Source organism: Oncorhynchus keta, chromosome 25 (assembly GCF_023373465.1).
Source record: "Oncorhynchus keta strain PuntledgeMale-10-30-2019 chromosome 25, Oket_V2, whole genome shotgun sequence".
NCBI classification, from domain to species: domain Eukaryota; kingdom Metazoa; phylum Chordata; class Actinopteri; order Salmoniformes; family Salmonidae; genus Oncorhynchus; species Oncorhynchus keta.
In genome coordinates, this window is record NC_068445.1 from 13,092,228 (window position 1) to 13,110,305 (window position 18,078).

At 42.7% G+C, this 18,078-nt stretch overlaps 2 protein-coding genes across 10 annotated transcripts in view; one reads left to right on the forward strand and one right to left on the reverse strand.

The window, feature by feature from the left end:
- The window catches only part of LOC118357844 (citron rho-interacting kinase), a 63,740-nt gene extending 60,076 nt beyond the window's left edge, over window positions 1–3,664 (reverse strand). For 8 of the 9 annotated variants that reach the window (XM_052478668.1, XM_052478675.1, XM_052478669.1 and 5 more), the window contains exon 1: window positions 951–1,322. The gene's annotated coding sequence lies outside the window, so the exon portion shown is untranslated. Of the gene's footprint in view, window positions 1–950; window positions 1,323–3,514 lie in introns of those variants that run through there. The other variant, XM_052478667.1, reaches the window with a different exon arrangement.
- A 5,938-nt stretch (window positions 3,665–9,602) lies between these two features.
- The window catches only part of LOC118358225 (BICD family-like cargo adapter 1), a 32,831-nt gene continuing 24,355 nt past the window's right edge, over window positions 9,603–18,078 (forward strand). The window contains exons 1-2 of the mRNA XM_035735799.2: window positions 9,603–10,624; window positions 11,707–11,922. Coding sequence (XP_035591692.1) covers window positions 10,211–10,624; window positions 11,707–11,922 — 630 coding nt within the window. The 5' untranslated portion in view covers window positions 9,603–10,210. The remainder of the gene's footprint in view (window positions 10,625–11,706; window positions 11,923–18,078) is intronic.

Consider the following 18,078-nt stretch of genomic DNA (forward strand, 5'->3'; position numbering starts at 1 on the left):
TATGTATTGTAGTCTAATTGAATGTTGGCCAGATAAAGAAACAGGAGCTACCTTCTCCTTTCACCTGCTCTGAGAGGTAGCTGAGGGAGGGGAGAGATAGACAGAGGTGAAACAACTGTTTCCATAGAAATAAATGTTCTCTCAACACAGACTTGATTGATCATTTCAGGCATTTCAGCACTTCTTTTCTTGTTACAGAATCTATTTTTGGCCACACAGGCCTTCCTACGCACACATTTCCCTAACAATAACTCACCAAGTGCCTTATCAATGGCAACTATCTCAATTTGTAGTGAACAGTTCATGTGATTCACGATCGAACTCTCAATAGAGATGATTCTTTGTTCTACCAAGCTTCGATATAACAAGGACAATAAACACACAGTGCCTAGATTCTGTTTTTCCAACATGAACTTCCTACTTCCTCAAATTCTAGGCAAAAGAAACCCACCAGGAAAAAACTGATAATTTCAGAATCCTTTGAAACAGTACATCCAAGCAGAGAGAGAAGTCAGAATGTGAGAGCTGTGATTCCCCTAAGAAGTTGATGGAGATCTGCTGAAAGGAGACAGAGACGCTATGAGAGGGGAGATGCTAATGTACACCGTTGCCTGAAGAGGATGGGTAAACAAAGACAACCATTTAATGCTAACACAGCATCTCGGAGTCGTGACAATAGAAGACTGCTCTCCCACTGATGCATCAGGCACCTGTGCTATACCGCGATCACATCGGACTGAAACTCCCCTGACAATAGCACAACCGCAAATCAATCAATTTGAACAGCATGCTGAGACGGGCAAACAAAGGCAGATCAGTTGCAGTGTGTCGAGGCAGTTTAGATGATCTGCACACACAGGCTTGTTGTTACACAGTCCTTGTTGTTATTCTGTCAGTGCAATCAATTCCACCCTGTTATTAGTGAAAGATTCCTTCAGAGCAGTACTTACTCAGACCTGTCCGGTGCTCTCGGTGCCTTGCTGAAGAACCACCTTAGAGGGGGCACATCCTCACCCAGAAAGCCCGATCATGTGGGGTCTTGCTGGGCAGCCACCGGCCAGTACGAGGGACTCGCTGATTCATCAAAACTGGGGATGTCATCTTCACTGTAGAGAGTAGAGCCAAACGAAAGGGAGAGAAGAGGTTTGGCAGGAGAGAGGGATGTGAGCAGTGAGAGCGAGGGAAGATTAGCACACAGAGAGATAGAGTGAAGGAGAGAGGGAGGGAATGGAGGAGAGAGGGAAACTGCATTGAAGAGTAATGCAGTAGATCAGTGAAAACACAATCGCATAGACATGCAGGGAAATCTCGCTTCCCCACTCTCTATTCTCTCTCTCTCTCTCTCTCTCTCTCTCTCTCTCTCTCTCTCTCTCTCTCTCTCTCTCTCTCTCTCTCTCCACACTGCAATAGATTACGCTAATCACTGTAATACATGCAGCCAGATTCACTGCCGAAACTGTGTTCTCTCCCGCATAACACATGCATCTCAGTAACAACCCCTCCACAGAGACCCCAGCTCTTCTCAGACATCAAACACAGTGATCGGTTACCTATCGCAGTCTCTCCTATCACACTTCACTGCTATCAAATGTCCAATTTAGTGGACGGCACAGTGGTCCTGTTACTGATAAGACTGCTTCTATGCAATAAAAACAAGTTCAAGCTACACCTGTCCACAGCTGCTCCAAATCAACTCCAATGATAAACACATGAATACACTTCAATGCCAAGCTGTTTAGACATGCATTTCAGCTGTATTAGTCATTCTAGAGAAGTCAGTGAGGAAGCAAATCCATCACAAAAAAATCTTATTATTAGTCAGGCTGGTTGGCCTTTCTGTCATTGTATCAATGCTGAGTTTAGCCAAACTGACAAATACACGCACATGTGAGCAGAAGCACACACACACACACACACACATACACACACACACACACACACACACACACACACACACACACACACACACACACACACACACACACACACACACACACACACACACACACACACACACACACACACACACACACACACACACACACACACACACACACACACACACACACACTGGGGCCGCTGAGGTCCCCGCTTGGGAGCAGACGGCAGGACCTGTCCTGGTAAGCAAAACTCCATCACAACAGTAGAGATATGAAACAGCTTGGCAAGTTCAAGTAACCAATCAATGGTTGTTATGGCCCTGTCAACCACCAGAACACAACTCGGCATTCATATCCCGGGCTACTATTGCTGTTATGAGTGTATGCAATCATTCACTGATTTTAGATCTTAAAGTGTAGAATTGTTTGAAATGAACTTTTCAAATCAAATTGGATGTGGAGCATAGCAGGCAATACGCAGGCTATAAACTTGCATCGAGTGGGGAAAATGGACCAGCAAACAAAGCACAACAATGACTTTGACTTTGTTTCTGTTGAGTGTTTACTCAGCTCAGATGAAAGCAAAACATTGGAGGCATGCTTTGTCTTATGAGCCCAGAATATAATTGTTTCAGACTCCCAGTGATTCAGACAAGCAGCCGTCTCAATCTGAACAGAAATCTGGGCCTGCAAGAAATCAAATCCAGTAAGAATCCTCAATTACGGATTTCTCGGAGAAGACTTCTGCTATTACAGCATGAGGTCATGCTCTAGGTCTATGAAAACAGTACATTTGTCTTTGGACTAGGCTGAAAACCAAAATACTGCACAGTACTATCCCCTAAGGAATACCATGCTATGCCATTTGATGTTTGTGCGTGCATTGTATACATAGACCTGCAGAACCAATCAGTGTTCTCTAAACATCTCTTGATATCCTTTGAAGTGCAACTAATTGTTCGGATTTAGAAATAGAACCCGCTTTTGGCTCAAAAGCATTGCGTAATGCAGTGTGTTGCCAGAAAGACATGATCAATAGCCTTACTGCTGTCTCTCCACTTCCATCTGAGCTAACTGCAGCTAAAACCTGACAATCTGCCTCCTGATGACGTCTCTCTAAAAGACCATTCAACCTGACCAAACACAGAAAACTGTTACAAACTGTTACAATGCAAACACATCACATCATTTTCTGTAAAAGTATGCAATTTTGTGCCATTTAATAGAGATCAATGCATGCAATGGTATACATGTGCAGTATAATAAAGTTAGCTAATTAGGTTAGGACAATTGTCAACATTTTGTCAGCAGATCTTGGATTACACTCCTCTCCAAAACACATCAGTATGAAATTGGTTCTGGTTTCGTAGAGAGAATATGAGGATGGGTAGAGGCTTTTGCAGAGGCTTTTTGCTGATGTTACCTAGCAACAAGGTATTGTACATACCTTAGGCCAATCGCAGCTTAATATCGAAGGAAGGAGAATAATGAGAGTTTCATCACAATTCACTGAGCTTGTATAAATGATCCTTCAGACTGGATTTATCTGTTGCTAGAGTACAGAGGGGAATTCTTAATCCAGGGAAAATGACACTCCTCAAAGCACAATCAATTAAATCTTATATTCCACTCACCTTTATAACAACGTGTCACAGACTTCTTTCAAGACATGCTGAATTTCAGGGACATCAGGAGGACAAAAGTTGCATGAAAGCTCTATGCAAAGCTCAATACGGCTGGAAGACTGTAAAGAAGGCTGTAGGACTAAGATGGTTAGTCTGGGAGAGTGGTGACCAATGTGTGCAGAACATGCTGAGGCTCTCCTAGAGAGAATACCAGTGATTAAATATTGCCCTCCATTGGTACAAAAATGAAATGACATTACTGGCTATAACACGTGATGGTTTATGTAAGGGTAGAGTTCTTAAAGAGGAACACTGCTGCAGTCTGGAGGTGAGTGCCTCTTCATCAAAAGTGACTTACATAACTGGAGCCTGGAAGATCGCCCTTGCATTGGCTGAAATGTAGCGAACAGGCAGCACACTGACAGGCAGACATAGTGTCAGACCAGAGCAAGCCTGCTGTATGACTAAGGCAGATGTTACATAAGTGTTCTCTTAACACCTAGTAGAAAATATTTACTGTTATCCAGTGGTGGAAAAAGTACCCAAATGTCATACTTGAGTCAAAGTAAAAGTCACCAAGTAAAATACTACTTGAGTAAAAGTCTAAAAGTCTAAAGGTATTTGAGTTTTAAAAGTAAATGTAATTGCTAAAATATACTTAAGTATCAAAAGTAAAGTATAAATCATTTTCGAATTCCTTATATTAAGCAACCCAGACGGCACCATGTTCTTGTTTTTTTGTTTTTTTTAGGGATAGCCAGGGGAACACTCAAACATAATTTACACATTTATTACATCATTTATGTGTGTTTTGTGAGTCCGCCAGATCAGAGGCAGTAGTGATGATGTCTTGATAAGTGCGTGAATTTGACAATTGTCCAGTCCTGCTAAGCATTCAAAATGTAACGAGTACTTTTGGGTGTCAAGGAAAATGTATGGAGTAAAAAGTACATTTTTTTTCTTTAGGAATGTAGTGAAGTTAAAGGTGTCAAATATAAAGAGTAAAGCAAAGTGCAGATCCCCAAAAAAACAAGTTAAGTACTTTACACCACTGCTATTGCAGTTTTTTGCGATTGCTTACACACTTGTTGTGGAATTTGACTCATTGTGTCAAAACTCTACACACAAGCCAAATAAGACACATCACTTGGAGATAAACATCTCACTTCTATGTCAAAATTAAACTCTGCAATCAAAACCTAACAATCCTTTTATTCAAAATTGCTTTTTTGCAACAAAAATGATACACCATTTGAATGACTCTTTCAAAGCAGCAACACACTGATGTACTTTATACAAAACACTGCTGTGTTTATATACAGCTTATTGTTCTGCCATTGCAGGCTGACAACAAAAAAACTAAGAAAATTAGAATTACAGTACAGAAATAAATACAATATGTTACCGTTAAACTCACAGAAAAACAAAAATAATTACAGTAAAATGACAGTGCAGTGGTAAACAAAAACGAGCATTGTAAAAGGGATTGTAAGGGATTGTAAGGGATTGTAAGGCATTGTAAGGCATTGTAAGGCATTGTAAGGCATTGTAAGGCATTGTAAGGGATTGTAAGGGATTGTAAGGGATTGTAAGGGATTGTAAGGGATTGTAAGGGATTGTAAGGGATTGTAAGGGATTGTAAGGGATTGTAAGGCATTGTAAGGCATTGTAAGGGATTGTAAGGGATTGTAAGGCATTGTAAGGCATTGTAAGGGATTGTAAGGGATTGTAAGGGATTGTAAGGGATGGGGTGGATGGTTTATGGATCCCACCTTCTGTTAGGGTCTGGACACATCCCCTCATCCACATCACAAGCAATGTCATCCCTGGCCAGGCAATGAGGAAAATATCACCTTGTATCCAACCCTGGACTGACCCCACCTCAATGTCTTCGCATGCCTCTTCCATTGCTTGCAGAAGAGGCAGGCGGTCATGTGGTTGGTGGTTATACACTTTCCAATGCCAAGCTGAAAACAATTCCCCAATCGGATTGAGAGATGGGGAGTAAGGGGGCAAGTATACAACTGTGAAGTTATTGTGGTTGGTGAACCAGTCCCTGACCAGAGCAGCCCGGTCGGATCATCCCAGATGACAACAAACCTGGTCTGCTCTGGTCCGTCCTGTACAACTGCATTATATAGTGCAGCCAGAAATATGATTATGTCTGTAGTATTGTAGGGAACTAGGGTGGCATGTTGATGGAAAACTCCTTGCAGACTAATGCCGGCACACAAGATGATATTTCCCCGCCGTTGCCCAGGGACATTCACAACGGCTCATTGTCCAATAACATTTCGGTCTGGTTTTAGCTAGATTGAATCCAGCTTCATCAATGAAAATGAACTCATGAGGCTGTGCAGCTACATCAAAGTCCAGGACTCTCTGTAACAGAAAATGCATACACTGTACCGTGAATATGGTGTAACTCAAAACACAGGACTACAATGTCTACATTTGGGTCAAACACATTCAGTCAAAACTGCAAGCTACAGTCAAGGCAGGTGCCCCGACAGACCCCTTGTACGTAGTCATAGCGAAGGTCTTTGATTCTAGCGCTGCTCCTCTCAAATGGAACCCTGGACAGCTGCTTCATCGTAAGTTGGTGTTGGCGCAAGACGCGGCAGTGTCGTCATACTGACACAGTTGATATTACGTGCTACCTGTCCCAGACCTGCTGTTTTCTCACTCTCGAGAGACAGCAGGAGCGGTAGAGATACTCCTAATGATCGGCTATGAAAAGCAAACTGACATTTACCCCTGAGGTGCTATTGTGATTATTATTATTTGACCATGCTGGTCATTTATGAACATTTGAATATCTTGGCCATGTTCTGTTTTAATCTCCACCCAGCACAGCCAGAAGAGGACCGGCCACCCCTCATAGCCTGGTTCCTCTCTAGGTCTCTTCCTTGGTTTTGGCCTTTCTAGGGAGTTTTTCCTAGCCACCGTGCTTCTACACCTGCATTGCTTGCTGTTTGGGGTTTTGGCTGGGTTTCTGTACAGCACTTTGAGATATCAGCTGATGTAAGAAGGGCTCTATAAATACATTTGATTTGATTTGATATTATGGAATGTTGTGTGATCTGCGATGATTTGCTCTCGTAGTTGATGTAGGCGGATGGTGGTGTTTGCCAACACTAGGTTGATAATGGCCAGTTCCTGTTCATGGTGAACAGACGTGGCTTTCCACCCTCAGGAGGTCGTCTGGCAGTTCTCTAGAAAATGCAAGAATATTATGTCATTGGTTAGGTTATTTTTTTACATACTGTACTGTCATACTGTACACAGTAACATCACAACTGTATTACATGTACTTCAGGGCACTATACCTATTTTTTTGGTTCACTGAGGAGCATAGACCTAATATTGTAGGACTACACTGTATTGTACTGTGATGCAGAATGATGTGCAACAGTTACATAGGTACAGTCTAGTGTAGAAAGTTGAAGACATACCTGTTCTCCAGTCTAGAAGTCCGTATTATGGATGCTACCGTGTAGCGACTCAGGTTGGGCTGGACTCTCTGCCTCCCTCATCGTCAGGCCATGATTTATGACATGGTCCACCAAAGTGGCCCTAACGGTGTCGCAAATATGTCTCCGTCTCCGCCTGGTCCCTTTCTTTGTTCTTTACCTCATCCTACTCCTCTCTCTCTCTCTTCCTCTTCCTCTCGCTCTCACTGCCTCCATGTTTGCAAAGTTATCACAAAAGAGGTGATCTTACCTGAGGTCTATTTGCAGTGCTAAGGCTCAGACTAATTGGTGTTATATTACTGTATAAATGTTTTCATGTGTGTGTGGGTGTTGCCAATTTCAGGTATGTTTTGCATTTCGAATAAAAGTGTTTTCCCAATGATTGCAAGAGATTTCATTCTTGAATGAAGTGTCTAATGTAAGAAACAGTGTGTAGTGTTTTGCAAGTGTGTTACAGAAATGCAAACAAAGTGCAAAGTGTGTTGCAGAATTGCAAAGCAGAAAATGTGTTTGTACTTTTGGGGATGGTTACTTGTGTTTGTACTTTGTTTAAGGCATGGTTACAAAAGTTAAGGTTTGGATGCTTTGGTCTAAATATTCACCTTCAGTGTGTAAGCAAATCAGCAAAAAACCGTAACAAGGAGCCACAGCTCTATTCCCACCATGCATTGTGTATTCCTCTCACACCAGAGTTTCTTAGTGCCAGACAGTCAGAGACTGTTAGTGTAGCATATTTAATGTACCTATTACTACTGTCTATTTCGTACGGTTATTCATTGCAATGGTATAACTTTTCTGTAATTTACTGTGTGTGTGTGTGTGTGGTGTGTGTGTGCGTGCATTTGTGCATGTGCCTGTTCATATGTTTAAGACATTGGCAAGTAATAAATACTGTAGGTAGGGAAAGGAGGCTGGCTACTTCCTGAACTCCGGGGCTCCCAAATGGCGCAGCGGACTAAGGCACTGCATCTCAGTGCAAGAGGCATTACTACAGACCCTGGTTAGATTCCAGGCTGTATCACAATCACCTAGTTAAATAAAGGTTTAATTAAAATAAATAAAATACTAACCAGTGAGCTGAGTCTGTGATGGAGATACCATGTCTTCTACACAGAGGGCGCCATTACACTGTCATAAACACAGGTTTGCATTTATTGTGATGAATCTTGTCCTGGAGGCAGCTCTGCAGAGTGGTCATCAGCTGGCCTATCCACAAAGTTATAACATCTGATTATAAACATAAATCACAGTACTAACCATATGCCTAACCTTAAGACCAAAAAGCATATTTTTGTTTTCATACATTTTTTACAATGTGGCCAATTATGACTTTGCGGCTGGGCCATCTAGAGGAAACCACTCTGTCTTCAGGACAAGATTATTAACAATAAAAGTCAACCTGCACCATATACATTGAGTGTAAAAAACATTAGGAACACCTTTCTAATATTGAGTTGCAGCCCCTTTTGCCCTCAAAATTTGTCGGGGCAGGGACTCTACAAGGTGTCGAAAGCGTTCCACAGGGATGCTGGCCCATACTGACTCCAATGCTTCCCACAGTCTTGATACCCACAGGAAATAGCTGAGGATGAAAAAGTGTTACAGTTCTTGAGACACTCAAATCAGTGTGCCTGGGACCGACTAACATATCCCGTTCAAAGGCATTTCAATATTTTGTCTTGCCTTGGCACACATACACCATCCATGTCTCAACTGTCTCAAGGCTTACAATTCCTTCTTTAACCTGTTTCCTCCCCTTCATATACACTGATTGAAGTGGATTTAACAAGAGACATCAATAAGGGATCATAGCTTTCACCTGGATTCACCTGGTCTGTCTTTGTCATGGGAAGAGCAGGTGTTCCTAATGTTTTGTACACTCAGTGTACAAAGCAATCCTGGAGAGGAATACATTCTCATGCAGTTTTATGTTTACAGCTCCAAGTAGAATAAAAAACATGAGAAAACACCCCGAAAAATTATTTTATGTAGGGTGGCTGACTAACGGCAAATAAACTATAAGCTTTAAAAATAAAGAGAGTCGCACACTCTATATTTAAACTCCCAGTAATTTATTGGGTAAATCACCAACGATTCAGCATCACTGTGCCTTCTTCAGGGTAATGTCATGAATGCTTGAACCGGCTTATGCAGATAAACAGTGCAATTAGTGCAACCAATGACAACAGTGAGGGGTGTGTCATAATAATGAAGTTAATTAGAATGAACACTGTGTTATTCTAACATGAGCAACTCATATACATGTTATCAACCTATAACAAAAATATAGTCAAATCCATATTCAAATCATAGTCAAAGAACAGACTAACACACTAATATCATCACTGATGATGATGATGATGATGATGATGATGATGATGATGATGATGATGATGATGATGATGATGATGATGATGATGATGATGATGGTGATGATGATGATGGCGATGATGGTATTGATGATGATGATGCGAAGCTACTGTACTGAAAAATCTTGAAGCAACGATTGTTTTTATACATTTATCTCGTATATAAGAGAAAGAGCATTACATGAATATGGATGATTGAAGGCAGCTGCTTAATCCATGCCTGGCGGCCTATTTAAACGTGCCCCATTCCTATGCTGTATGTAAAATAACAAAATATGGCGTTATCATACTCAGCCAATGGGTGGATATTTGTAATAGTTTGCTGTTGACGTCAGCAACGTGGGGCGCGCATTCCAGGCAGGGAAGAAGGTGGCGCCATCGGGCTCGTGCTCTGCTCGAGTGGGTATTTTGGATATCTGGCACAGGCTTCTGCAAAATGCCTCGGGTGTAAAGGGGCCAACTATTATGGGGTACTGGGACCCCGCCGCAACGGGGTGGACAGACCGACAGGTGTTGAGAGTTCGTCAGGGCGGTTAACGCGGGGGACAAAGCACGCTGGACCGACAATCTTTACATACAAGATAGCCAGCAACAGACATCAAGAGGCTTGTTTTCAACTCAACTGCAGAGGAGGCGGCACTGTTTGCAGGATTAAAGGGAGAGCTTGTGTAAGGTCTTCCGAGTGTGAGGGACATTTTAGTCAGACAAGTTAGCAATTGCCGTGATTTTGATACCAAGGAACCGTATCTATGGAGATATTATCTACAAAAAGAGGATCCGGTCATCCCGACCCAGTGACAGAGCGGGTTCAGTCGGAATAAATCAATTGGTTAATCTCTTTTATTTTTGTCCGCCGGGCGGCGATGTCAGCTTTCTGCCTCGATTTGCACACATCTACCGCCGCGATTTCAGCACAACCCGAACTGGACAGCGACTGCATGGCGCACCTGCTAGATCAGGGCAACAAAACCCCACAAGAAACGGGAGGATTTCAGGGCCACTCGCTGCTACATACCGACTCTGGAGGCCTCGGGATGGCGTTGGAAGAGGAATTAGCCATGCTTACCGGGGAGCAGGACGACGAGGAGGAGGAGGAAGAGTTATCCGAATTGGAGACGCCTGTAATGGGACAGAATACAGACTTTTTGTTGCTCTTCCGTCAAAAGGAGAGGGATTTGGTTTTAGCTGCTAAACTCGGCAAGGCACTGCTAGAGCGAAACCAAGACCTGACTAAGCAATATGAGAAAATGAACAAAGATCTTAACGATAAACTTGAGGTAAGAAGCTAGTAGTACAAACACACACTGACAAATACTGTGGGCTACCATCATGCCAGATTCGTTTTTCAATTCATAGTTGTTTTGGCCATCATTATTCCATTCATGTGGAGTTAAGCAGTGTATGTAAACATGTTGAACTGATTAAGACTGTCCCACATTATTGGTAATGCTGTTGAGCAGACTTCACTCTTTAAACATCTGTCTTAACAGTGTTTTCAGACTGTCTACAATTTACAGCTACAAACACCTCCACACAGTGTCATAACAGTCTAATGCCTCTTTCGTGAAATCAGATTCGGAGAAAAACAGTACTCTTAAAGCAGACTGAGGTCACTCAATTCTTACACTCAATTCTTACACTCAATTCTTACAAAGACTTTTTATTTAAATGATTTGGCTGTCTCACACAGACAGCGCTGCAACAGTTAGAGAGGAGGAGTTCACAACATCTTGCAGTGTCACTAAAGCCCTCAAAACCCATAGATGTCTTTTGCATTTTTCATGCTGACAGCAGAGCTTTTGTCCTTCTTATATTAACCCTCTCACACCACTGCACTTGGCCTGGACTGGAACAAGTCTAATCCCCTGGGAATGAGGCATGGGCATGGCCTATTGTATCTACTGTAGGATACATCTGCTCACAAAACTGATCTCTAACAACAAAGTACTATGCTATGACCCAGTGCACAATATTCATCTCAAGCTATTTCCAGACTTTTTAGGGGCAGTTAATATGGTTCCTTATCCTTTTACCAACTTTGTTTTTCCAACCGTTTTTTACTCCTGATGAGGCCTCTTTGTTCAGGACTGATCACCCAGCATGCCCTGTGACCAGCCATGCCACCCATCCCAACCCCACATACTCTGACCCCCTTGTGCTCTCATTAAAAGCCCACCCTCATCCCCTCACCCCCTGCCTCAGCCTTATCAAGCGATGGATAGAAAAAAAGCTGAAGCTTTGTGCCATCCTTTCAAAATCCAATGTCTATTACTATTACTACTACTAGTCTCAGGCCTAACCTGGTCCCTCTAGTCCAGAATCATATCTAAACCTGTCCCTTGTCTCCCCTCACCCACAGCACCTGGAGCAGGAGAAGCACGAGCTACGGCGGCGGCTGGAGAACAAGGAGGGGGAGTGGGGGGACCGTGTGGCGGAGCTGGAGACAGACGTCCAGCAGCTGCAGGGAGAGCTGGAGCGCCATCAGGTCCAGCTGAGAGAAGCCGACCGTGACAAGTCCACGGCCATCAGGGAGCTGTCAGAGCAAAACCACCGCCTGCTGGAGCAGCTCAACCGGGTGAGTGTAGATAACTGTCCGTCTGTGGACCTGTCTGTCTGTCGGTCTGTGTCTGTCTGTGGACCACTGGGACTCAACACTGGATGTCTCAGTCTGCTGTGTTCATTTCTGGAGAGGGTACAACCATGTTCTCATATAGTATGCATACATGCACATGCATACACTCTGCTTCAATCTCTTCCTCCATGTCGCCATCTCTCTCTCTCACACATCAATATATGCTAAGTCATCGAAATTAAAGTGTAACGTTCCCCTCTTAAACACTGAATAATTTAGAATGATTGAGCTGGGGCGGCATACTCCTTACGCAACCCTCCTGTCAATATTGATAAGTAACTACAGGCTGTTGAAACAGATTTGATATCTTAGGTAACACACAATCCGTTTTAATAGCATACAGTATGTGGCTGATGGGTTAAGAACAGAGAAAGAGAGGAAGAATTACAGGATGACTGGGAGGCTAGAGGAGGTAAAGGGTCATTCAGGGCCACATGCACTTTGTAGAGAGTGATGGAAGTATGGGAGAAGCTGTCATTAGAACAAGGTATAAACAGGGCTATCATCCTACCTCATCCTGATATTGTCCTGATCTTGTCTGCTTTGGATAAAAGCGTCTGCTAAATGGCATATATTATATTATTATTATTATAAAATTTGATCACAATCAGATCACAATGGGTCTTTTAATTGTCTACACCTGTCTAAATATATGGGTACAATCCGAATGTGGACAAGTTCCCGGACAAAGGACACATAATTAGCACCAGGTATAAACCGGGCTATTGATTCAACTCTATTCATGGCCCGGTTGGATTGATGGAGCTGAGCAACAGCAGGTAATACTGTTGATTAGACTCGCCTAAGAAGGTGGATTTACTACAGCCTTCAGTCAAATCACTCAATCCTAACTAATGAGGGAGGCATTGCCCTGACAGCCTAAATCCAAATGAAAACTAAAAGAAACTTAGGTCAGGAGGGGAGGACACAGCGCTTCTACCAACTTGAGTCACGGTGCAGCAAAAATCCCATAACTATCTGGACAAACTATTTTTCAGATAAACAAATAGATGTAGAAGGGTTCGCACTCAAAAATATATTGCATAAAGCATTTCGGCATGTACCCTATCCTGGATGCAGTGAAAATAATTTTCAAAAATGTAACAATGAAGTAAGCTTAATGCAACATCTTTTTGAGTGTGAACCCACTACACCTTTTTGTTTATCTGAATTTGTGGGTTTTACGCACCCAATGGACATTCAATTCAGGACAAAAACACTCAATATGTCATGAATGTATTATCCTCTACATCAACAGAGTCTTTGAAATGATTTTACTGGTGCTCATCTTGCCACTAGCCTCTCATACCAGTCTGAGGCATCGAAACCAGGCATGGCGTCAATACACTGTTACTAAAAGAGACTAGCTTTCCAATCACCTGTGTCATGCTTCTGTGTGTGCTGCAGGGATATATCGATACCCAAAAGCTCGAACACCTAAACCTTTGAAAGTTGGTTAAGGTTGTTAAATGGAGAAAGCTTTGTGGTGACTGCAGTCCGAGGAGCAGTCTCCGTTTTAAAGGCCCCAGGAGATAGGTGGGTGTTGCCTGCTGAGGTGACACCGGTGACAGTGTTGTGGGTGTGGGTAACACTGCCTGTGGTGTGGTGCTGTCTGTCCTGGGAATAGATGTGAGCTGCAGTCAGGCAGATGCTGCTTCCTTCCACAGCCCAGCAGGGAGAGAGCTAGCTAGCTGTCAATGGCTGTTTTTAGCCCTCATCACTAGGGCTGCTGCTGGCTGTATTCTGTCACAGATAGAGTAGCAGCATCACTGTGTCATACAGACCTTCACTCCCTCTCATTTCCATCTCTGATCAGATTAAAGTGAATTACCTGTCATCCACCATCAGTCTCTGACCATGGAGGAGTCGCTGAACTGTTCTGTTGCTATGGATCCTGCTAGGTACTTAACATAATTAAGTTGCAGTTGATTTAAAAGCAGCCCTGGTTGAAATTAAATCTGGGTAGATCTTTTGGGGGTAGAGACTTATGTAGGGCTTGGGGAGTGGGCTAATGTTATTCATGAGCCCCGAATTGAGATTATTGATCAGGCCTGCGTGATTCAATGCTGTTGGATTCCAGAGAGACCTCCTGTGTAATAAAATGAATGGGGTCAGCCATGGTAGTCTCTCTTTTACTAAGCAATGGCCTGCTTACTCCACGGCTCTGAGTACACCTCCTCCGAGTGAACCCACACCACCCTGACTCTGGAAACCTCCCCAGTAGTAGAGCCACCAGAGAGAGGACAGCTATTAGGATCCAAGTAGGTTTGTGTGTGTGGATAGCCCTAACCAAAGACAGATTAGGATATATTTTTTGCTTTGCAATGACATTCTTTGTAGCATTAGTAGGGATAAGGATGCTAACAGTTTTATCTACAGACAGACCGTAGTCTGGTAATATTCACTGCAAAACAAACACCCATTCGTTCATTTTCAAGGTTCTTTAGGTTCTATTCTTTAATATATATTCTCAAGCTTTAGCTCCACTCTGGACACAGTGTGTCCACTGTCTTCCAGTCTAAAATCAAGCATCCTCCCGGTAAGTGACAGAAATAAGAGGTAATCTGTTGTTGCAGGCTGCATTAGAGAGCTTGTAAATTGGTTAGAATCCTGTCATGTGGTTGACAGCTCTTCAAAGGGCCATTCTCAAAATAAAGCTTTAAAGATTACACTCACAACAACAATGCACTCACAAAAACAGGTTTGAGAGAGGAACCAATTGTCTGCTGGAATCAAGTCTCTGATTGGATGCAGCAGGAATTAGCTTGTTGTGGAGGGGCTGGCCACAGGAAGTGATGTAAGACGCAGTGTATAAAATGCAGCATTGAAGGGATTAGGTCATAATCCTGTGTAATAGCCGTTCCTTATGAATTAAATCAGCAGCCAGAAGAACAACACTGCTCCATACTGCGCTCACAGCTAATTAAAAAACTGTCACTCAACTATTTTGTTTGGGTGGAGAAGAGTCTGTGTGTGTGAGCCATTGCCCCTTATGTCAAAGGACAGTGCAAACCTGGCACTAATACACTAGGACACCATTCTCTATGAGCTAAACTTAAATCTATGAGAGCACACACGCCACTAACGTACAGTGCATTTGGAAAGTATTCAGACCCCTTGACTTTCTCCACAGTTTGTTACATTACAGCCTTACTCTAAAATTGATCAAATAAAAATTTCCTCAGCCAAAAGGCACCTAAAGACTGTCAGACCATGAGAAACAAGATTCTCTGGTCTGATGAAACCAAGATTGAACTCTTTGGCCTGAATGTCAAGCGTCACGTCTGGAGGAAACCTGGCACCATCCTTACGGTGAAGCATGGTGGTGGCAGCATCATGCTGTGGGAATGTTTTCACCGGCAGGAACTGGGGGACTAGTCAGGATCGAGGGAAAGATCAACGGAGCAAAGTACAGAGGGATCCTTGATGAAAACCTGCTCCAGAGTGCTCAGGACCTCAGACTGGTGCGAAGGTTCACCTTCCAACAGGACAACGACCCTAAGCACACAGGCAAGACAACACAAGAGTGGCTTCGGGACAAGTCTCTGAATGTCCTTGAGTGGCCCAGCCAGAGCCCAGACTTGAAACCTATTGAACATCTCTGGAGTGACCTGAAAATAGCTGTGCAGCAACGCTCCCCATCCAACCTGACAGAGCTTGAGAGGATCTCCAGAGAAGAATGTGAGAAACTCTCTAAATGAACGTGTGCCAAGTTTGTAGTGTCATACCCAAGACTCAAGGCTCAATCACTGCCAAAGGTGCTTTAACAAAGTACTGCGTAAAGGGTCTGAATACTTACAGTACCAGTGAAAAGTTTATATTTTTTACTATTTTCTACATTGTAGAATAATATTGAACACAACTATGTTGGGGCGGCAGTGTAGCCTAGTGGTTAGAGCGTTGGACTAGTAACCGGAAGGTTGCGAGTTCAAACCCCCGAGCTGACAGCTGTCGTTCTGCCCCTGAACAGGCAGTTAACCCACTGTTCCCAGGCCGTCATTGAAAATAAGAATATGTTCTTAACTGACTTGCCTGGTTAAATAAAGGTAAAATTAAATAACACATATTGAATCATGTAGTAACCAAAAAGTGTTAAACAAATCTAAATATATTTTATATTTGAGATTCTTCCACCCTTTGCTTTGATTTCAGCTTTGCACACAATACCAAGAGTGTGCAAAGCTGTCATCAAGGCAAAATGGTGGCTACTTGGAATAAGGCTGAAACGTAACAAAATGTGGAAAAGGTCAAGGGGTTTGAATACTTTCCGGATGCCCTGTATTTATCACCCACAGAACACAGCCACATAGAGACACACACAGAAACACTTACTGTATTACACATACAGACATAAAGACAAAAACACCTAAGTATACCCAGTGGTGTCTGGTAGGCTGGGGTGTGAGCTTGGCAAATCATCTAGGGCAGGGTTCCTCAAATGGCAGCTCGCGGGCAAAATTTATTTTATTTTATTGTTGGACATAAAGACTGTAAAAACACCAGCAAATCAGTGATTTTAATTTTGAGAATCTGTTCCATAGTATTCTCACGTGTAATAGAGAGATTCAGGTAACTGGCAAAATAAAGGAAATACCATCATAACTTTGGGCACCACGAGCCGCCAGAACAGCTTCAATGCACCTTGGCATAGATTCTGGAACTCTTCTGGAGGGATGTGACACCATTCTTCCACGAGAAATTCCATCATTTGGTGTTTTGTTGATCATGGTAGAAAACGCTGGTTCTGGCACCGCTCCAGAATCTCCCATTAGTGTTCAATTGGGTTGAGATCTGGTGACTGAGACGGGCATATGGTTTACATAGTTTTCATACACATCAAGCCATTCGGTGACCATTCGTTGTCACGTTTGTCATAACGAGGAGACCAAGGCGCAGCGTGATATGAATACATTCTTCTTTAATGAAAGAGAACACTGAACAAACTATACAAAATAACAAAACGAACGTGAAGCTATATATAACGAGTGCTGACATGCAACTAACCATAGACAATAACCCACAAACCCAAAATGGAAAATGGCAACCTAAATAGTATCCCGATAAACACCCGTCTCTGATTGGGTACCAATTCAGGCCACCATAGACCTACATTTACCTAGACAATACCAAAACCCCATAGATATACAAAAAACCCTAGACAAGGCCAAAACACACATATACCAGCCTCGTCACACCCTGACCTAACCAAAATAATAAAGAAAACAAAGATAACTAAGGTCAGGACGTGACATTCGTGCCCTGTGGATAGGGGAATTGTCATCCTATGGGGGCATAGCCATGGAAGCCAAAATAATGACCTGTCCAGCATTTTTATACATGCTCTAAGGATGCTGGGATGTTAATTTCTTAATTAACTTAGGAAACACACTTGTGTGGAAACCACACCTGCTTTCAATATACTTTGTATCCCTCAATCACTCAACTGGTTCCATTATTTTGTCAGTTACCTGTATATGTGATCGTATTTGTATTTTTTATTAGGATCTCTATTAGCTAACGCCGTAACGCTAGCTTATCTTCCTGGGGTCCAACACCAATTAATAAGACATTACAAATCAAGACTTCACAAACATTCAACAAGTAGACCATACAGACAATTCAAATACCTGACAGGAAACACATTTAACATTCAGTTGATGCTTTCTATTTCCTGTCCAGTCATATGGTGGATGTTCTTTTATTTGGGATGGATTTACTTTTTTTCCTGAGAAATATGGATTGGTAAAGAGTTATGTTCAGCTATGGCTCTATATACAAATGTAAGCAAGGTTTGAAATGATTGTTTTAGTCAAATATTATATATGTTTGGGCTTCTTGCAGTCTACATCCGCTCAACAAACTGTAATGAGCTGACTGTATTACCAAGGGCCATGGCTCTGTTCTGCTTTGTTCCTGTCACAGGTCTCTGTTCTAATAATCTGTATACAACACATGCATCTCTCCAGGTCATCAGTTGTGATGAGGATCAGAAACACGTGCTGCTGCTCCCATACTCTGTCTGTAGCCATCAGGGATTCTGACAATACAGCTTCACAGACAGTGATCATTGGTAATGTCAAACTGGAAGACTGACTGATG